At 39.0% G+C, this 22,350-nt stretch overlaps 1 protein-coding gene and 1 long non-coding RNA gene across 9 annotated transcripts; one reads left to right on the forward strand and one right to left on the reverse strand.

Moving 5' to 3' along the window:
- Positions 1–756: 756 nt before the first annotated feature.
- On the reverse strand, positions 757–9,385 carry LOC309691694. 2 transcript variants are annotated; one of them, XR_014272088.1, is made up of 3 exons: positions 9,253–9,385; positions 3,234–3,347; positions 757–1,530 (listed from the first exon to the last, which is right to left on the reverse strand). It is a non-coding gene; the product is annotated as an uncharacterized lncRNA (long non-coding RNA). The 2 variants fall into 2 exon arrangements; XR_014272089.1 differs by lacking the exon at positions 757–1,530 and adding an exon at positions 3,056–3,138.
- LOC309691693 (acyl-coenzyme A thioesterase 1-like) lies at positions 7,561–21,093 on the forward strand. 7 transcript variants are annotated; one of them, XM_082509562.1, is made up of 11 exons: positions 7,561–7,760; positions 11,233–11,438; positions 12,056–12,155; positions 14,440–14,624; positions 15,080–15,240; positions 16,278–16,397; positions 16,527–16,612; positions 16,681–16,774; positions 16,886–16,966; positions 17,126–17,267; positions 19,462–21,093. In XM_082509562.1, the coding sequence occupies exons 2-11, from the start codon at positions 11,246–11,248 to the stop codon at positions 19,584–19,586; spliced, it is 1,287 nt and encodes a 428-aa protein (XP_082365688.1). In that variant the 5' UTR covers positions 7,561–7,760; positions 11,233–11,245; the 3' UTR covers positions 19,587–21,093. The 7 variants fall into 7 exon arrangements, with proteins under 7 accessions (XP_082365688.1, XP_082365687.1, XP_082365690.1 ...); XM_082509561.1 differs by having other exon boundaries at positions 7,561–7,773; positions 19,462–21,092; XM_082509564.1 differs by lacking the exon at positions 7,561–7,760 and adding an exon at positions 7,921–8,220.
- Positions 21,094–22,350: the final 1,257 nt, after the last annotated feature.

A 22,350-nucleotide genomic window follows, 5' to 3' on the forward strand; every position in this document is an offset into this window, starting at 1 on the left:
AAGTTAGTACAAACGTCACTAATGTCACATAACTTTGCCGACATGTGGCCAACAGTGATGTTTTAATGTTCTTCGTTATTAAACATTTGCACATAAATAAGTGACATAATATTCAGTACTTACTTAAAGTTTACCCTCGTCCGCCGTTTTTTTCGGCAAAATTATCCACACCCACCGCCGCGCTATGCATTCTGGGATATGTTGGGCCACGAAGTCTACACTGCCACAGCCTTAAAATTCAGGGAAATGAAGGACGCATTTCAGGGTCGCATTTCGAGTAGCCTTTGAATTGGGACAGCCTTCGGCACGCCGCTGTGACGTAATCGGCCTTGAAATGGGTACTTTAAGGTTGCAGACCCTGGATTGGGATACAGCCACAGACTCCCCACCTACCAGCTCTTTAAACTTTCTCTCTTTGTGGAGCAGCCAATGAGACGAACGTTTTCTTAAATGGGGAGGAGCTTAACCTGGGCACTGACATCAAGTATAAGGTAAAAAAGTATTATTTGTAACTGTGGATCACACAAAGCTGCTCTAGTACAGTCCAAGAATAAAATCTAGAGCTGGAAACAAGTTTCCAGAGACCACTCGATATCAAAGACAGCAGCTTATAGCAGTTGACATCAAACTGCATTCTGCGCATCAACAAATGATGTTCAATTCCTTCTAATAATCTCTCTTTATTGAAAAGAAATTAAGGAGCCATATAAAGCTGCATTCGTGCAATTTTCTGAGAAGGAGAAGTTTCTGACTTTAGTTGTTTATTTCTCGACCTCTTAGCTGTATTTGGTGACCCTATTGAGGGACCTGACCCCTATGTTGTGAAGCATTGTGTATAAACTAATATTGAACATTAACAGAATTAATACTGATGTATTAACAGCCTCATATAGTCACATAAATGCATTTGTTATAAATTCATGAAGCGTTTTACACTGAATGCTTGCAGAGCAGTATTTGCAAAGCGGGCAGTAATTGTATATAAAACACTCAAACTGCTTGCTGCACTTTAAATCGTAACCACTGTGACAGGGTAAAGGGTTTGTTCACATGGTTACTGTAATTTCCTGTTCACTCTGAAGGCATTTCTACTGAGAATCAATCACTTTGTCTGTGGAGGACGCCATTTATGAAAGAGTTGAATGCGGGAAATCAGAGAAAGGAAGTGTATTATTAGGAAGGAAGCAAAGGTGAATATGGCAAAGCAAGGCCGGTTTAAAAAAAAAAAGAAGAAAGAAAAAAGGAAGCTGCTTTCAGCATTAAAGACATTGGGCGAGGCTACATCCTGTGGTGGTATCTTTGCACAGATCACCCTGACTCCATTTCCTTGAACTATGTTTAGTACGTGTGTCCATTTCCTACACACTCTTCCCCAGAGATCTTTTTTTTTTTTTTTACAGATTTTTCTTCTTCTGACAGAATTTCTGTTCCTGAAGAAAACTCAGAAAATCCCATCAGTGTGTAGAAATTATATTGTTACAGTCCCAGATGATCCCAGGGTCAGAGCTGGCCCACCAAAGTGTGAAGTCTCTGTGAAAACACCAAAACACACAACAAAGAGTCAGTGATAGAGAAACTGTTAAAAGTCTGTTATTTCAGTTTAAGAAGAAAATCAGTGAGTCATCTTTGTATCCAACACTTATCTCTGAAAATGAAATGCTCGTGCCGGACCTCTCAGCTTCATGTAGTCTTATTATAATCATCTAGACTTATACCAAAGTAACAAACATTGACATAGATGGTGGCCACATACTGAACAATATTAGCTTGAATAACAGCTGGTGTTGTCATGTTAATAATGCCAATCTGGAAACACAGATGTAGTCAGAAGTTTACATCCACTCATCCTGAGCATGAATGCCATTTAATTTGGGACTTTTAATGAGTTCTTTGAGCTTTTCTTTTTCCACAGTGGAATGATTGTACAGGATACAACTTTAATTACTTTAAAAGTTTAGTTTTTTGGGTCAGAGGTATGTATTTGTACATTTGTAGTTCATTAACAAGCTTCTGGCATAATTCTGGCTGGATATTTGACCACTCTTCTTGGTAGAATTGGTAAAGTTCACTTAAATTGATCGTTCCCCTGGCATGGACCCAGCTCTATGTGCAATCCACAAATTTTCAATAGGTTTGAGGCTTTGGGAAGGCCCTTCCACAAGCTTAATGTTAGCCCGCTTTATCGATTCCATAACCAGTTTTGGTTATTTGAGGTCATTGTCCTGTTGTGTCCAAGTTTAAACTTCTAGCTGTTGATTTGAGGTAAAGTTGAAGAATTTGGAAGTAGTCCTCCTTCTTCATTATTCTAAGCATTTTGTGCAAAACAGCCCCAGTGCATGATGCTACTACCACCATGCCTGACAGGTGGTTACTGCTCTTAGGTTTGGAAGCCTCATCTTTACTCCTTTAAGCATACCTGTTGTCATTGTGGCCAAATAGCTCAAACTTCGTCTTGTCTGACCATAGAACTTTTCTCCAGAAGACACTTTGCTTGTATATGTGGGTAGCAGCAAGTATCATTCAAGAGTGAAGGTGTGGATTTTTTTTAAGGACAGGCATCTTTACTGATCAGCTCTGTAACTTTGGATAGTGATGTGGTGTGACTGTCCACAGTGATGTGGAGTTCCAGCGGTTTCCAGGTCGTGGCAGGCTTGAGAACTGGTAGTTCTTGGATTGTTCCTGAACAAGAAAAGGGTGACAGTTTGGATTTTTTGTCCAGACCTTGGTTAAGTTGTGACACATCTAAATAACGTGTACTTACATACAGTTGTTTGAACTGATGATCTTTGAATCTGCAGTTGTTTAGAAATGTGTAAATCTACAGTTCTCCTTCTTAGATCTTCTGTGAATTCCTTGGACTTTCCCATTGTTCTGATCACTCCAACTAGCGCTGTCAAGAAAATGCTTTTTTATGATGCAAAGATAAACTACCAGTAGTAGTCAATCATGCTTACAAATGAGAAGTTAACAGGCCTTGGCCTTCTCAAGTTAAGATACATTCTAGAAACCCTTATAAAAAGATTTAAGTGAGTGCATATATAATTTAGCCTGTACATGTAATTTTGACCCTGTGTGGATTAGTGAACCTCTTGTTTTTTCAAAAGTCATTAAAGATGTATGCCATACAGTCATTCCACCCTGAAACAAGAACAGTTCAAAATAACAATTAGAAGCTTAAAATTACCATCCAATGCCCATGTTCAGTTTATGTAAACCTCTAACCACGGCTGTACCTTTATTTTCTTCACATAGTTCAGTCAACTGGAGCAAGGCTCTGACGTCTGCAGGTTCCTTGGACTGTTGCATCAGTTCTATCAATCTTACTTCGTTGGAATAAGCATCATTGGCTGAAACACAGAAATGAGAGTTAGACCATCGAAGAGTTGCTGTGAGGTCAGGATCTGATCACTGTTGGTTTCTTACAAATGGACTCAGGCTGCAAAGCATTTAATATTTCCTCCAAGTCCAACACATGAGCTCTTGTTTTCTGCAATAAGTTGTCTTTGATTTGATCACGTATACTTATTGAAAACATTGACTGTAGAGGTATTGGTATAAAGATCTATCACCTCTCACATTTTAACTGGGCATTCTAAGCATCGCTGCAAACTGCCATATCAGGAGGTAATAACATTTTTAACTGAAAACACTTGCATTTTACTGCTGTGATGATCTGCCATATAAAAGGCCAAATGTCAGCCCGTCTGATTATGCATAGGCAGTGGAAGATCCACATTTTGATTTATAACAACCTTTCTGACAGGAACCGTAACGAGTCCTGTGGAAAGACGCCCACATAATCTGATCAGCCCAAAGCAATCTGAGTCTGCTGCATCCTGTGTGGGTGCTAAAAGGGTCATTCCGCAGCTTCATTTAGGATCTCCATCATCACTTTGGGCAGTTCAATCAAGCTTAAATCTGAAGATGCAGATGAGATCTTTCCAACCTGCTGCTTAGGGAATTTTTCCAGAACCCCACAGCATGAGAACTCTCTGGGTTTAAGAAATGTAGAAATGATCATTTTTTAAGGGTTCAACAGGTCACATTTACAAAAGAAAAAATGTAAATAATTAACCATAATAATGTAGAAATTCAATAGTGAAAATAAGTTCCTCCAGAAAACAGCACTTCCAGGATTACTCCGCAGGTTGATTGTCATAGATGCCTGAGAATGCTGGTGCCTCTAACTGGAAAAATAAGATTTTTTCTAACTCAACTTTTTGTTATTGATATTCTAAAAGCAATAATAACAGTAGTAAAAACTTAGCCAGTGCTGTGTCTACATAATATAACAGACAACTAACAAATGAGCAGTTTTAAATTGTATCTTTAGGCTCTTTGTTACAAGCAAACACAATTTCTTCCAATTTATTTAGTTGAAGCTAGAAAAAATGCAAAAGCTAACACAGTTTGACAGATATGAAATAGCATTTTTTCACCAACAAGAAGATTCCTAAAGAGCTATTAGCTGACAATTTTGCATATCTATGCATGGTGTGCAGTGCGCCATTAAATATTTTTGAGGATGGTGGACAATTTGAGGACAAAAAAGAAGTAGCAGGCCTAAAAAAACTACCTACAGCAGTTGAACATTTGAGAAATGGGAAATAATCCAGCAAGGATGTGACACAGGACCTGAGAGATGCATCTGGCCTTTCAGTTGATCCATCTACTGTTCACTGAAGCCTCATCAGAAATTGTGTCAGTGGAAGGGTTGCTGTCAAGAAGTAAGTAAGGGAAATAGACATTAAAGGCTGGTGTATGCATTACACCAGTTTTTACTGAATTTCAGTAAAAACTGGTGTAATGAAGTGATGAATCCAAATTTGATACTTGTGGTTCAATCATCATCAGTGTACATGGAGGAGGTCAGGAGAGAGCTAAAACATGGTGGAGGCTCTGTCATAGTTTGGGGCTCTATTTAAACCAGTGTTGATGAAATTATGATCGGAGAAACGTACCATCAGATTTTAGCCCATCTTACAATACCATATGGAAAACACCTGATTGTCAAAGGCATCAATTTCTCAGGTGGACAATGATCCCAAACACACTACCAACACAGTAAAAGCATATCTGGATAGAAAAATACATTGTGGAAGACTGTTAGTCGTGGATTGGCCTCCCCAGAGCTCTGACCTCAACATTATTGAAGCAGTAAATGGTAAATGGTAAATGGCCTGTATTTATATAGCGCTTTACTAGTCCCTAAGGACCCCAAAGCGCTTTACATATCCAGTCATCCACCCATTCACACAGACATTCACACACTGGTGATGGCAAGCTACATTGTAGCCACAGCCACCCTGTGGCACACTGGCAGTAGAGGATCATCTTAATAGAAAATTGAACAAAATGCAGAAACATCCAAAGAAGACCTTTGAATGTCCTTTAAGAAGCCTGGAGAATTGTTCCTGAGGACTGTTTAAGGAAATTATAAGAAAGCTGCCTCAGAGAGTTCAGACTGTGCTGAAAGGTTGTCACACTAAATATCAACTTTCAAGCCCAGAATTATTTAAACTCTGTTTTCCCTGATATACTGCATTACTATGTATGTTTGCACATTTCAATAAATCATTGCACATATTTCCTCTTTTCAAGAGTTCAAAAGCTTTGCACAGTACTGTTTAATAGTACGTAAGTATGATATAATATATATATTAGATCTAGAAGCGGCACAGTGATGGACTGCATAGTTTCAATATGCAGAAGTAATACTGGTCCACATAGAAGAAAAACTCAATGATTAAAAGTGGGTCTTAAACTGACAGGTCATCATAAAAATGTAGTTTTATTTTTCTGAAATATTTTCTGTCGGGGTAGAAAAGGAGCAACAGTGCGCTGATACTTCACCCAAATCTTTGGAAAAGCCACATAGCAAAAAGAATTATGCGGGGAACAGCACCCTCTGGAGGTTATAAGGCAGAACTACAATTTATATCTGGTATTTGGTCAAGTGGTGAGTTTAAATATTCCGTGTATTTATTATTTCATGTACGTATACATTTGTCTTTTCATAGTTTAGTGTCATTTTATATCTGTATTGTGTGTTTACTTTTGTTTTTCCATCAATTTGTGCTACTTTGTAATCTTTTAAAAATCTTTTTCCATTTTTGCACCATTTTACATTACTAATGGAAGACTACCACACTTTGTGGTTCTTTTGATCCTTTTTGCTAATATAGTGTTAGTTTGCATCATTTTCTGTCTCTTTATTTGCTTATTACATTAACTCATAAACTGTTGGCTGAAAGTAGAGGAATGTGTGACTCATGACTGTACCAGCTTCTAGTTTTGTCCATCATCTTTATTTATGTATAGGTTTTACTTATTGCTATTGTTTAGTTTACTTGTAGCACATAAATTATGAATATTCAGTAGCTGTAAGTAAATAGGGGGGATGGGGGGACACCACTATTAATGAAAACTTTAAATACTTAGCTATTATTTGGTAATTTAAATAGTAAAAACTGTGTTACCTGTTTGGAAACAAAAAATGTTTTAAAACTGCTAGCTGCCATTTGAGTGATTAAAAGGTAAAAGTCACATGGGTGCTCATATTCATGTAAGGGTGACTGCTCCTGTCTCGTTAGTTGGAAGACTTCTGATCAGGGAACAAAATGTGTATTAAAACAGATCACTGGTACATAGAAAGTGGCATACAAAAAACCTCCAAAACAGCAACGTTTGCTCACACACAACAGAAGAATACCTTGTAGTTGGTGTTGCTTTAATCCCTGGAGATTTACACAACATGTGGGCGGAATTTACAGAGGAAAGTATGCGGGTAGAGTTTAAAGTCCACCAGAGGGGCCAGGTGCACCTGCAGACTCAAACTCTGTGCTTTCTGACCACTTTTTTTCTGAAAGCAATGAAAATCTGCTGGATTAAAGGCCTTTTTGTGTTTTCACATGTGCCCTTACTTCTGAGTTTTCCATGTCTGCAAGAATATTATGATGAAGTGGATCTCTTCCACTCATTTCCACATTAATCCTCCTCCTTTTTATTTCTGACTCCACTAGAGTAGCTAAAAAACATATTTATTATTGGTTACTCATTTATCTCAGCAGACGCCCATTTGGGAAGAATGCATTACACTGAGAGTTGCTATTTTATACACTGTAGGTTATCTAAACTACAGGAGAAGTGCAATGTTCTTCAAGACATTTCTGCTCTGTTGTTCTGCATTTTTGCCTTTGCTCCTGTGAATGTTACTCCTAAGCTATTACATTAGGGATATCTGCTGCCTTTGACTTCACAGAGACTTTCTAGCGCCTGATCTTTGGCTCACATACTCATAAATATTTTGAACCTTTGGCTATGTTTAATATAAATATCCACCGTTCTACGGCATTTAAGAAAATATGGAAGAACATAAAGGAGGATGAAAGGCCTTACTCCCCTGGCAGCCCTTCAGTGTGCTGAAATCAGAGTATATGTTTGTAGATTATCTATTACCCTATCAGGAGTAAGTGTTCTTTCCTCCTGCATGTGCATTTACAATTTAATGCACAAACTTATAGTCTACGCCCACGTGTGACACCCCGCCTTAAACCCCGCCTCCTCTTCCTGGCTGCAGTCAACGGATCCAGTCGATGTCCATTAATTTAGGCCTTTACTAAAATTCACGAACAACAAGGAGAAGCGGTGGAAATAATCGTCAAGAATAAGAGAGAGAAACTTGTCTCCACAAAGCGAACAGGTGGAACTTTGTCACACCCTGTTGGAACTAATTCAGGAGAAAATCGTCTCTTCGTGATGTACGTTTCGAAGGTAACAGAGGACAGCGGTTATTTTTACATGTGGTACTTGAACGCAGCACGCTTCTATTAAACCAGTAGTTCCCAATTTTTTTTTGCTGGACCCCCCTTTGTTTTACAAGAAAAATATCCCCCCCCCCCTCCCCCCGCTCACGCACACACGCACGCACAAACACATCCTCCAACCACACGCACCCGTATTTTTCTCCATTGCGGTTTATTTCACACCTCAAACATTTAGTAAACAATTAAGCAAATACAAGTAATCTGCAGGTAGTAAGAAAATAAACTACTAACTCTTTTACGCTGCGTCCGCACGTACACCGGTGATTTTGAAAACGCAGCTGTTTCGTCCACACGTAAACGGCGTTTGGAATCACCGAAAACTGAGATTTTTAAAACTCCTTTTTTGGGTTTATGTGTGGACGAGGAATACAAAGTTCGTCACGCAACATTAAAGGTGTGTGCCTTTTTCTACGTCACGCTGTGCGCCACGTTATTGTTTACAGGAGATGAATTGCAGAATGATAGATAGTCAGATTAACAGTATTTTGTCTCTATCTTCAGGTTTTACACATGCAGTTACTGACCCTCTATTTAGAAAGGCAGAGGCGTCACGGTGTAATTATTTTACATGTAGTTGGTTTTTTTCCCTGTGTAATAATATTCAACATTGCTATCAATACATTTTTCAAAAAATGCCTCTCTGTGCAAAATGGGTTTAAAAACATAAACAGCTGTGGGATACTGTCTGTCTCTGATTTGAACCGAGGGAACAAATCGTGGCAGGATCAGCCTGATATTATTTGTATCCCACTGTAACTTTACTGTATAAAGAGCTAATATCTCCAAAATGTCAGGAGTGGTTATTTATTACAGCAAGTCTTTGTGTACTAAAAATCAAGAATGTGGGATACTGTTTGTCCGTGATTTGAAGAGCCCAGCGCTGCTCCCGACGCAGGGAAAACCAATTCTGCAGGGGAGACCTAATTGGCACTTGTGCAGGTGAAACCAAACGGAAGATATGCTTCACCATATTTTCTAGTCTTTGGCTTAGAATGAAATTGGCTTGGGAACATATTCAGCTATGCTTCATCTCCTGCTTTGCGTTTGTGTAGGCGCCCCATGCTAGCAGTGTCCAAGCGTTGTTTTGTTTTTCCCTGTTCATGCCGCGCCGCCCCCCCCCCCGGGTGCGGGCCCCACACTTTGGGAAGGTCTGTATTAAACTGAGATTGGTTTTTAATATAATTAGGGGAGTTTACTTGGGTGGTGGCCCAACCGCTGACTTTTAGGGTGTAGTTGCACGCTGGGTCTTGGGGTCCTGGCTACATTCGGCTAAGCTAGCACGGACCTGCAGCCGAACTTTAACAGATAAAACGCTACCTTCAGTTAGGGTGAAAAGTTTATCGTGTTTCTACTTGTCAGACACAGAAATGAGCTGAGGTGTTTTAGCCTTAGCAGAGGGGCTCTGTGGTCTGTTAGTAGGCCTCACCCTCAGCAGCGTACTCCTACCAGCCGCAGGTGGATTTCTGCCTGACTGCTTTCTGTTTCCAGTGCAAGAAGGAAACAGCTCAGGCTTCCATCTGTAATTGAGACAACATGACTGTGTATTTCCTGTACGAAGTGTAGTTGGATGAGTTAAACACCTGGAGTCATCCAGCCAAAGCAATGGGTAGTGCTCAAGGGACCAGGGGCGGATCTAGAGAAATTTTCTTAGGGTGGCATGAGGGTGGCAAAGAAATCAAATGGGGTGGCAAAATCGAAGCCCTTTTTTCCCCCCCAAACACATGTGCAGGTTGTTACATATGGTTAAAATGATTCAAATGCAGTAAGTATACGCATTTTTCATATAAATATAGTCTACAACTTAATTACTGTCTGTAGCCCACATAATTAAACACTTTAGTTACATAAAACATGTGAGTTTTGATGCTATGTACTGTATAGCCTGTATAATAAATAAATATGTAGCCCAATAAGTATAAAATCCAGAAAGCTACACAACATTGAGTGGTTCATTTACAAACACACGTCTAAGTTTCACTGTTTTTTGTTAGAAAACAATCACATTGTTACATGTTAAATTACACAAAATGCCAGAAATCTGCACTGTCATGAACAAAAATTTAAACCTAATTTTTCATGATTGGTTGGATTAACCCACTGAGGTCTGAAATACAACCGGCCATTTTTGACTCCTTTTGAGTTTACGTTTGTATTTCACCATCAGATTGTTTCATTTTATTTTTTTCCCCTTGTCTTGTTTGGTATCTTTTCAGCTCAACTGAATTTAGTTGTTTTTTTCACTGACATACTGCATTAGTACTACTATTACTATTAATAGTACTATTACTGATCTGAAATCACACAAATAACTTAAAATCCTAGTTGTATTTTTTTACTGTAAAAAAAACCCCCACAGACATGTTGGGTAAATTTTTATAACTTGAAATGCAAATATAATATAATTGTACATTTTGTAAACATGCAACTATTTATCTAAAAATGCAGCCAATACACCTGCTGTTTTTTTCATTTTGTGTAAGAATTTAAAAATATTACTAAAACTAAAATGAGAGAACAATCAGGTGTCGCACTATATGCACCACAAATGATGTGTGCCAGTAAAAAAAAGTTTGTCCACCAAAAGACAGAACAGCACAGGGATAAACCTGCAGGCCTGACAACAGGAGGTGTATCACTCCGCTGGTTTTCTACTCAGTGTTTACGTTGCAAATGTGCCTTTGTGACATTCATTAGTGCCCTCACTGACACACAAAACAAAACAACGACTACACAACAGAACAACTACACAACACAACACACTAAGTAAACACTCCACACTAAACGTCACAACTCTCCCACATCTAAAAACTCTCTCTCTCTCCCTTGCTCTGTCTCGCTGCCGTTACCGTCACTCCTAAAACTTTTCCCTCTTCCTAAACAATCAAATCCCACGTGTTGACTTATTTTTTTTAATTGGTCGACATGGTGCATTTTTCCACCAATAAGAAAGAGGTGGCTTTTTTTCTTTCTTTAATGTTTTCGCGCTGTCCTTAGAAAACGCTTAAAACACACACACACAAAAACATGACGACAGTATTTAGAAAAAAGCGTGGCTTATATACATTATCATAACTCTGGATTTACTGGCCTGTAATTAAAATTTAAAAACTTTAAAGTCTGAACTTTCAATGTGGGCTGAAATAGAGAGTCAGCGTGGCTGCAGCTTGTTGCTATGTCAGCTTACATCAGTCATGTGATTTGGAGGTGCAGTGTCCACAGAGGGTTAATAACAGTCACCTTCCTTCCATTTCCAGAGTGTAACATCCAACCACCTGTGTAAAAAGCGAAATTCCCATGGTGTTAATGAACTTTGGCCATCAGTCCAGAACATGAACTTTGAACATGAACCATGAACATGAACTCTACCCTGTCTGTGTTACTCAGTTGTCACAGTTTCTCTCCACAGACTGTTCTCAGCCATGACCCAGGTCGTTCCTCCGATCCTCTCCGTCACCCCGAGTTGGGCTCTGGTTGATGAGAAGTTTAAAGTGTTGGTGGAGAATCTTCCTCCGGGATATCCGGTAACCGTCCGCTCCCTCCATAACTCCGAGGACAAGCACGACTGGGAGGCTTACGGGCACTACGTCAGTGACCACAGTGGCGTCGTGTCAGGTGGGCTTATTTGTTTTCCTTTTTTTTTTAAACTTACCAATACAAAAAAAAAAAAAACCCAAGTACCTGAAAAGAATAATAAAGTAAACCATTGAACAGATGCATAAGAAGCTGACGTTAAAAATTATATTTGTACATTCACACATAATTGCTATAATCAAAGTCATATTTAGTTTGCCGTTTATGAAGCAGGAAGCATTGAATCCATTCCAGCTCCTTTGGTGTAAATCAAAGTGATGACAGGTAATCTGGAGATGGATACCTGCAGCTCATTTAGGTTGCACAGGTAGTCCAGCTGAAGGCTTCCTGTGTCCCAGAGTCTGACATAATGCAACAGATGTACTCCAGTGGGATTTTTGTTTGGTTTTTTTTCCTCTACATAATCTTTAAATTCAACCAAATACTTTTTGGTCTTACTTTTGGTATTACTATTACTTTTATTACATTTTTTTTTAAATTTTTAACTAAAATCAGCGAGTGTTGTTGAAAAAGGTGTTTTACTTTTGATGTTTTTGTTGCACATGTTCTATTGAACTGTAAATGACATAATAAAATGTTATCTCACTTTTAATAAAGCAAATAAAGCGAAAAATAAATTGCTCCCCCCCCCTTTGCAGTATCAGAAGACTTAAGTTACGGAGGCACATACACAGGAAAAGAGCCCATGGGTTTGCTGTGGAGCATGCGGCCCGTCCCGGGCAGCCGCCCAGGCCTCAGGTAACACATTCAATCTTCTAGTAAATCTCGTAGCATGGCTCTATAAATGACTTTTAATTACTAATTACTCAAAATTTGTACTCCAGGCTTTTTCCCCAGTGACATCATCGGTCTGCATTAAATCCCAAACAGCAAAGGTAGTCTGGACATACTTCTGTCCAGATGTGTTACATATCTAGATAGAAATTTGACGACTAATCTGCCAATTTTTCTCTGATTAATCAATTAGTCAACAATTATTTCAATAACTCTTATCACCTTTTCTTGTGGGCAAACCTCCTGTTCTAGGCTCCAGTACCTCACCTGCTTAAGACTGCCCATTTGTGAATATCACCCTGTTGTCTCATCCCACAGCAAATTAAAACAATCACTCATATGAATTTGAAAATAATCAAACGTATTTTTAACATTATTCAACAGGACTCTCAGATTAAAAACGAAATAAATACAAATGTTAGGTAATAAAGATTAAAGTGCTAGAAGTATTTAAAAAATAAAAATGCTAAATGGAACCTAAATGGGTTCTGCACATAAGTTCAGTTAAAGCTTCAAATTAAATAAAAAAGATTTTATTTTCCGGTCCAAAATAAAAAGTTTCCAGATAATTCAGTTCATGAATTCACGATTGCAGTATATGCTCTGGAGTGACGCTTGCTTTTGAGATGATGTTCCCAGCTGCTGATAACCATGCTGAAGATGCTCTCGGTAATGACTTCAGCTATTTGAGACATGCAAGAGCCTATGAGCTGTAAGACAGTGTAGTTACTCCTGTTTAATGGTTTACTATCACATTTCACTCATTAGCTAACAAAACTGAACTGTTTTGCTGCTTGCACTTCGCTCTTTGTTAGTATTGAGTGCAGTCTTGGCATATGATATAGGGAATACTTCCCCCATAGCTTCCTGGAGTGTATTGCAGTTACAAAAACACATTTACCCGATTTGAAAATATAACGCATCAACAAATTTTTATAGTCAACATAATCTATTATCGCAACTAATCGTTGCAGTCGTAGTGTGTTATCTGGCTTCATCGATGGATAAAGTTGTGGGTCATCTGCATAGCAGGAAAAATGCATGCTACGCCTTCTAATGATACTGCCTAAAGGAAGCATTTAGAGTGTAAATCTAATCAATGTGAAAACAGTCCCCACTTCTGGCAATCCAGTTATTGTGGCGTGAGTGAACTTATCAAAAGTTCCATGGCGATCTGCTGCACCTCCCCTGTCTCTGTGGCTGCCGTGCTCTGTCAGAAAATGACTAATTGCTGATGCAATACCTCTTGACAGTCCATTGATTTAGCATTGTGGCCTCACTCAATCCATTCGACAGCAAGTCAGCTACTTTGTTTGTTTTGTTATCTTGTTCTTAAGTGATGACGTATGAACCCTGCTTCCAGGTCCAAATTACTCTGCGTTTATTAAGGCTGTAGTGTTTTTAACATGTTTTAATGTTTTGTATCTTCTTCTATTTAATCTGAACAAGCCCCTAAAAAAAGTCAGTGATCACTTTCAGCCTCTCAGTTTTTGTTACCACTGTTCATTTTAATGCTCAGTTTTTAAAGCCTTACGATGTAACCACAGCCCAGCCTATGCAGCAGTATATTAATGACTAACCTCGAGTTGTGGATGGATTATTACTACAAACAAAAAAATCAATGGGAAGGGACATCTGAAGATGTCCATGTAGTAAGGTCTAAGATATGATGGGGCCTGATCATTCAGGACTTAATATATGAAGAGAAGGATTTTAAACAACTCTAAATGTCACAGGAACAAGAAGCTAATACAGTTAAATCTTCAGGGATCCTTGGTAGTTCTTATAAATGACGAGTCTTCCTCACACACAGAGTTCCACAGCAGGTGGCTCTCTCCATAGCAATCACAATAATGCCATGCTTTGTGATAGTATTGCCTAAGGGAAGCAAGTATTATGTAAATAATCTAAGGAGCTTGAAATGAAAAGAGCACAGTCCAGAGATGGCAAATTATTATCCGTTGTATCTTCCCTAGGGCTTTAATACTCACCACCATTTGATCTTAGAACTGAAGAAGCTTCATGGATGAGAGGTGAAACATCTTCAGCACACCTAAAGAAGTTCAGCTGCTTTTCTTCCCAAACTCCTTAGATTACCATGATCTGGATGACAGAGAACATACACAGACCTCTAAAGTAAATAGTATTGGTCCTACTACAGAACCCTGTTGAACTCCATAACTAACTTTTGCTTGTGTAGGCTACTTTTTGTTTAATCTGTCAGGTAACTCATGTCATTATTGGCCAGGTTAAGGAAGATAAATGTGTGCACACCCATGCTGGTCACCATCTCGGTCCACAGTGGACACGAGGGCTTCAGGGACCAGGCCCCTCTAGCCTCAGTCCTCACAGAGAGATGGTACATGGCCCCTGGCATCCAGAGGATCACTATTAATGAGCAAGGAGTGCAAGGGACTCTGTTTATACCTCCAGGTACACCTACAGCACCTGTAATGACACTTTTATTCTCTTAAATACGTATTTTGTTGATTTTATTTTTTCAGAGTGGCTGGGGTTTTTCTTTCATAATGGTGAAATGTAAATTTAAAAAATCCGTTCTGCTTTTCCTTAAAATATATTCTCATATTAAACATGGCTAAAGGTAAAAAAATAAATAAATAAATAAATAAAAATCAGCCTGTGTACAAGTAACATGTAAAAAAAAAAAAGCAAAAGCTCAGGCTTCAAACTTCAAGCTGATCTAAATGCTGTGGCATTGAAACATGCGGGCAGGGCTTGTGTGCCTGGTGTGACCATATTAGTGAATTCCTCTCTTTCTGACAATATACAGATCCAAGAGTAGGAAAAAAATCCACCTGATGTCCGAGTTTTTAGCTCACAAGGATGACTTGAACCAAAGTAATTTTGTCCTGTTTGTCTGACTTCAGGTCCTGGACCGTTTCCTGGGCTGCTGGATATGTGGGGAGGTGGTGGAGGGCTGCTGGAGTATCGTGCTGCCTTGCTCGCGTCTCACGGTTATGTTTCTTTGGCGCTGGATTACCTCGGATTTGACCAGGAGTCTGAAAATTTGGAATTGAAATACTTTGAGGTTTGTGTGACAGGTCACCATCCAAAATTATGAATTAAGGCGTTCCAATCACTTTCATGGCCACAGGTGTATAAAATCAACCAGCTAGGCATGCACACTGCTTAATTAATAAAAGAAAATGGGTTGCTCTTAGGATCTCAGTGAATTCCAGCATGGTACCATTATAGGATATCACAAGTCCAGTTGTGAAATTTCCTTGCTACTTAAATATTTCACACTCAACAACCGCAACTTAGCCATAAAGTGGCAGGCCTCATGAAATCACAGAGTGGGGTCAGCAGATGCTGTGGCACCAAGGTTGCCAACTTTCTGCAGAGAGGGGATGGCCCCTTCTTGATCCTACGTGACTGTGCACCAGTGCACAAAGTAAGGTCCATAAAGACATAGAAGAACTGGACTGGCCTGCACAGAGTCCTGGCCTCAACCTGAAAGAACACCCCTGGAATGAATCGGAGCGAAAACTGTGAGCCAAGCCTTCTTGTCCAACATCAGTGTTTGACCTCACAAATGTGCTTCTGAAAGAGTGGTCAGAAAATTCCCATTGTCCCCTCTGACCATTAGACTTTTCTCCAGAAGGCATTTGTCTTGTTCATGTGGGCAGCTGCAAATTTCATTTGTTGGACTTGGACCCATTCTTTCCAGTATTGGTCAATTCAGTGAGTGCTGTCAAACAAATCCGTTTTAGGCTGCAAAGATAAACTATTAGTTGTAGTTAATCATGATAACTTACGAGAAGTTAAAAGGTCTTGACTTTGTCAAGTTAAAGGACACTCGAGAACTTTCAGGTCCACTTAAAAAGATTGAAGTAAGTGTATGTATGTATAGAAAACCCAAAATAAATTCAAACTTGTGCACCCATTTATTATTGTTTAAAGTCACGCATGTTGTACAATGATTCAACTCTGGCAAAAGAACAGTTCAAAGAATTCATTAAAAGCCCAAAATTACTCTGACATTCATGTCCATGATGAGTGTTTGTAAATTCCTCATTACATCTGTACTTATTATTTAATATTCTAATATTCTGATCTCTTCAGACGGCGTTTAATATTATTAAGGACCATCCTCAAGTGATGTCAGACAGAGTTGGAATTTTTGGTCTTTCTCTCGGTTCACTTGTTGCTGTCACCTTGGCAGCCTACAGCACCATTATCAAGGTCAGAGTGCGAGGGAAATGACTTAAATTTCCTCTTCTTTTACCTTTAAAGTAGACCTTAACCCACTGACCTCTTTCTTACTCCAACTGAGGTATAAATCAAATTTCGTAATTTGTCATTTCATTCCAGCCTTGTTGTATTGTTTGTATCAGCTCCAACCACTATTATCCAGCACAGGGGAGCACAGTCGCATCCAGGTTTGAAGGAGTAACCAGGTGGGTCCGTGTTTGTCGGTCCATTAAATTATTATTGCTGTTTCGTAATTACTAATATGTTATGACAGGCAGCTTTACAAGGCGCGTGTGAATGAAGACAACCAAGTGATCTGGAAAGATGTTGGTCTGGAGTTCATCACTGACCCCTCAAACATTGCCGAAGTGAGTGCTGGAATATACTGCAAACACCTGCATGTTAAATACCAATACAAGTCAGTGCTGGACCTGTTTTATTATTTGTAACATTGTTGTAAAGGTGTTTTTTGTTGACAGGTAGGCAGAATTAACTGCCCGACATTGCTGGTTAACGGCTGTGATGATCAGAACTGGCCCACAGTGGAGATGGCGGAGGATGTGAGGTCACACACACTCACACAAATGCTGTTTATGAGAGTGATGGATGTCAAGAATACTGGAAAGTTGGCAGTTCTTGTTTGAGTATTGTGAACATTGAACAAATATGAATGTGAACATTAACATACAGTTAATTTAAGGTTGACCTCTGACCCTCAGGTAGCCAGGTTGATGCGTGAAGCTGGAAAGGAACACCTGTTGAGCAGATTAGCATATCCGGACACCGGACACCTGATTGAGCCACCGTTCTCACCTCATTTTAGGGCTACGACCTTTGTCATACACAGCAGTAAAGAAAAAGGTCAGATTCCCACACCTGTACAAAGGCTTTGGCCTCACATCCTGTTTCTTACCTTCTTACAGATTCTGGTCATAATAACAAAACTTCATCAAGTACTATAATACACTGCTCAAAAAAGAGAGTATAGCATCAAGTCAAACTTTTGGGATATTGACCTGATCAGTTAAGTGGTAATTAAAGACTAAATGAAGAACGGTGTACTAGACAAGCAACAATGAGACAAACAGGAATGGCTTTACAGGTGGAGACCACAGGTATTTTATGCTCCTACTTAGTGACACCAGTTACAGGGATGTTTAATCACTCTGACCTTTTGTCTTTTTAACTTTTTTTTCAGTAAAACAGCTGCAGCTTTATAGCCTTTGTACTTTGTCATCAGTTAACTTTGGAGTTGGTACAAAAACCTCCAAGATTAAATAAGTGTATTCAGCATTAAGAGGGAACATATAGGGTATCACTGGGTGGTGTTGAGGTCTGAATCTGAGGGCAGCTCCTGTAATCACAAAGAGAAAAGCATCATCTCAAACTATCAAAGTTTATCCCTCAAATCTAAAATAATAAATAAATCTTGCCAGTCCTCACACACTGATCGGAAGTTCTGCTCTTAGGTTTTTTTTTACTTACCTCTGACAGCTGACATGGGAACTGTTCAACATAGGCAATAATTTATATGTTATCTAGTATAATATTAACCTTTGAGTGGATGGTGCTTTTTAAACAGAGGTCTGCAAAGATACCTGGGACTCTCTGATCTTAGAACTGAAGAAGCTTCTCGGGTGAGAGGTGAAGCGTCTTCAAGAAACTTAAAGAAATCTGCTTTTCTTTCCAAACTTCTTAGAGTACAATGACCTGGATGAATGAGAACCTTCACAGACAAATCGACCTCGTTTCCTCAGCGCAAATCTTGTGGAGCTTGTGTTTATCCTCAGAGCGACTGATGTCATTTAAAATTGATAAACGAGATTTAAAACGAGGGAGTAATGGACACCAAGCAGCATAGAAACAGGCTGTAAGCTGAAAGAGCCAGGCTGTAATAATCTGTTTCTAATGCTCTATTTTTCAAAGTAAGACGTGTGGCTTAGGTTGTTTAGAGGACTTTGTGCTGGGCATTGTCTTAAAATGGAGATAAAGAAAAATGTATTTTTATTTGCTGAGGTGGCTGTAGTGGAATCACCAATTTCTAAACTGCTAAAAACAAGTCTTTGTCTCCTAATGACATTCGGGGCATCCTGAAATAATTTATTATATCAACGTAGAACAAAACATTACAAATAAATTTACTCGAGCCTATACTCCATAACACCCGATTGATTATTTAATGATCTCCTCTGTGTTTGTCACAATCTTCACTGACTGCCTTTGACTGTCACTACAGTCACACCACTCGTCACATCGTGAGGGGAGGATATTTGGTCATTTGAGCAGATCGGTTGCAGGACTATATTACTGAGGTACACGGGTACCAGTCCATGTGCGTCATTAACTCTGTATTGAATGCAAAAAGCCCAAGTGCTCATTAAAACAAAACGTGTGCCAATAAAGTACTCTGTCCATTGATCCCTCCTTTTAAATATGTTAAATCGCATCAGTCAGGGTAAACACAAACTCCAACAGATTTGTGCTGAGGAAATGAGGCATACTTGCTTATTTTGTGCTGAATATTGTGAAACTGATTATCACCAGTTAATGTGGGCGGATTCCTGATTTTATGTTACAAAAACACAGATCTTTTTTTTCCCTTTTTTTAAAAAAACAAACCAAAACAATAATTTCATTGTTGTATGAATGTAATTTTGATAGATATATGCATTTGCACAAGATGGAGACCTTTTTATTCCAGCATCTTTAATAAATCAAACCATATGACACACTGTCGGACAGATGACCATTCAGTGAAAATAACGAATCAACACGTGAGGCATCATTCTGAACACGGAGAGTAGAATACGTAAACAAATCTAATCGGTTAAGGTAAAAGCCTGAGCACTGACTACTCATCTTAGCTAGCTAGCTAATGACATCATTACTGATTCGCTTACAAACACACATTTGACTTAAGAAAAAAGTGCAACGGTACTGCTGGTCCTTCCTTCGATAAGTCCAGTTTGCTGCAGAAAACGTCAGGCTGACAATGGACCGTTCTTTATTTGTAGTTTGACGTGTGTGTGTGTGTGTGTGTGTGTGTGTGTTGCAGTGCTACTACTGTGGGGAGGAAAGACCAAACCTCACTCTGATGCTCAGGAGGACTCCTGGAGGAAGATTTTGAGCTTTCTGCAGTTTCACCTGTACTGTGGCCCATGTCTCAAAGCAAAGATATGAAAAGGTGCATGATGCTGCTCAAAAAATAAATACATCATGTGCCTTTTTCAACCATCCATGAATTCAAATTTTTATGGTGGGACATCAACCAAACTGTTTTTCTTGATTTGTATCTAAAAACTAATTTAGCCCATTTGAGGCCCCTTTGTTAAAGGCCCACTTTCCTCTGATTGGCTAACTTCTGGAAGCCAGCTGAGGGGTAGCACCCATAAATTTGTTAGACAATGTATGTTACAGATTTTTACAGATATCTATAATTTTCCCTGTTAACTAAAAATAGCTCACTTGCTTCCCAATAGAAAACCTGTTTGGTTAGATTTATAAAAAATTATGATGTTTTTGGGTTAAATTGTTATGGTTGAGTTTTGGTTTCCCCCGGCAATGCAATTCAAATCATGCTCTAATATGTTACAATAGCATCACTGATGCCCAGATTTGACATATTTGACAACATAGGAAAACACGACAAAAGTTAGAATATATTTTTAATTTGGATTTTTTCGAATTCCATGGATTAGACATTTTATAATTCAAGTGGCAAATAACGAGTCTCATCTGTGTTTTGTTCTGTAAGATCAACAACCTACAGTGTTAGGTTTTGTATTGCTGATTGTCATTTATGCTTAGAGTTTTATAATTAGTTTTAGATTGGTAGAGCTTTGATCCTTAATAGTCTGCAAACTTTGTGTGCATTAGAGAGCACTCTGGGAGCATGGGAGAGGTCGTACCTTGTCTTATTGTTTTATGGTAGGATAAACGTAGCTATATCTGTTTTAGGCTAAGTGCCTTTTGTTTAGATGAACTGCTGGACTTCCAGACCAGCAGGTTTAGAGAAGTCATTTATGGGGTCACACTCTGACCCCACACACACACACACACACACACACACACACACACACACACACACACACACACACACACACACACACACACACACACACAGGCAAGGTACTCTTTGTTTGTATGTAGACGTAATATGTTAATGAACCTATGTATATTCATGTAACCCCAATAAAAGCAGTGTTATGGGGGAGCGGACAAGAGCGACTGGGGTCAAGCGAAGGAACGGCGCTTGTCGTGGTTGTCTCCCTCATGCATGAGTAACACGAAGAACTTTGCCTACTTGGTGTTTAATGCTTTTTGCTGTGTAGTTGAATTGTCCTCAACGTTCCAGCGAATAGGTTTATGCTACAAACCCATCATACAGTATTAGAGAGAAAACCCCAGCTATCAAACTATCCTGTGTGAGCAAGCACTGGGCGACAGTGAGGAGGAAAAACTCCCTGTTGACAGTAATCCAGATGGTGGATGTGCTTATTGACATATTATGTACTGTCTCCCTCAGTAGATTCAATTCAATTCAATTTTATTTATATAGCGCCAAATCACAACAAAAGTCGCCTCAAGGCGCTTAGTCGCAATTAACAGCAACATTTAGATGCTGTTAAATGTTTTAGTTGTTATTATGCATTAAACAGTGTTTGTTGATCTTGAAGCTTCATTCACTCAGAGGTCTCAGAGGTATTTTTTATTTTTAATACAGGCCTCAATGTCTCTTTGTGTATACTTATATACTCAAATAACACCAAAAAAAACAACAACCTGGGGGCTGGCTTGGCCCTCGATCTTGACACCAGGAACTGACTTCCAGTGAAAGCTTTCACTAATGTCATGTTCCTTGATATACAAATGCCAAGTAACTCATCAGCCTCTCAGAATACTGAGAAATGTTAATTCAACACCAGTGAAATTACATTTATTTTATAAAATGTGATTACAGTTTAAATATGGAGGGCCCGGAGTGTCAAAATGAATTAATTAAATACGCCATTAAATAATTGTTTCATTAATTAATTAAAATTATATTTAAATGAATATTTCAATAATTAAATGCCCATTCATTTTATTTAAAACATTTAATAAATTATTTATTCAAATTTAATGTAATTAATGACACAATTCATTACGTATTTAATAAATAACACATTGATTCTTTATTTTACATTTTTATTAATTATTGAAACATTTAATTGTTTAATGATGTATTTATTTATCATTTTGCACTTCTGACCCTGCCGCTATGTTCTTGAATTTATTTTATCTGTCAGCCTCACTCGTCAAAGTCTAGATAATCAATTGCTATGACCTCGTGGTAGTGTGGACTTGGGGCAGCCAGGTATCCCAGAATGCATTTCAAAACACAAGCAGCACTAGTGGTGGTGTCTAAAATGTAAGTTTTATTAGGGCAGGTTGTCAACATAGAACATGTTTGTAGTGCTCTGATGTTTTCAGTCGCTAGCTTTGCTAACAGTCAGCTGACAGAGTGTACCAAGCTCACAGCCCCGGGACGTTTCTCGGTACTCAAGTATGCAAGTCTGTACCCGTGTTTTCACTAGTCTGTACTTCTGAACTTCAAACGGGAGTCCAGACTTCCCGAGAAAGCAGCCCAATCATTCTACAATTGGAAGGCAGTGTACTTGATGACATCACAACTCCAGAGTTTTTACTGCCATCCCCCCTTAATTTAACTGTGATTAATATTTTCAGTTGGCAGAATTTGCTTTTACATGTTATCTGTTTATAATGTCTAATAAATGGTAAATGGCCTGTATTTGTATAGCGCTTTACTAGTCCCTAAGGAACCTAAAGCGCTTTACACATCCAGTCATCCACCCATCCACACACTGGTGATGGCAAGCTACATTGTAGCCACAGCCACCCTGGGGCGCACTGACAGAGGCGAGGCTGCCGAACACTGGCGCCA

The sequence above is a fragment of the Aulonocara stuartgranti genome, assembly GCF_965226115.1.
Source record: "Aulonocara stuartgranti genome assembly, chromosome: 17".
Classification (NCBI taxonomy): domain Eukaryota; kingdom Metazoa; phylum Chordata; class Actinopteri; order Cichliformes; family Cichlidae; genus Aulonocara; species Aulonocara stuartgranti.

What these genes read in the sequence shown, in the direction of transcription:
- LOC309691693 (XM_082509560.1), top strand. Translation starts at nt 8,886, where the DNA reads ATGCTAGCAGTGTCCAAGCGTTGTTTTGTTTTTCCCTGTTCATGCCGC. An exon ending in CCTACAGCACCATTATCAAG is followed by an intron (nt 16,398 to 16,526) that starts GTCAGAGTGCGA and finishes ATTTCATTCCAG; the next exon opens with CCTTGTTGTATTGTTTGTAT. An exon ending in ACACAGCAGTAAAGAAAAAG is followed by an intron (nt 17,268 to 19,461) that starts GTCAGATTCCCA and finishes TGTGTGTTGCAG; the next exon opens with TGCTACTACTGTGGGGAGGA.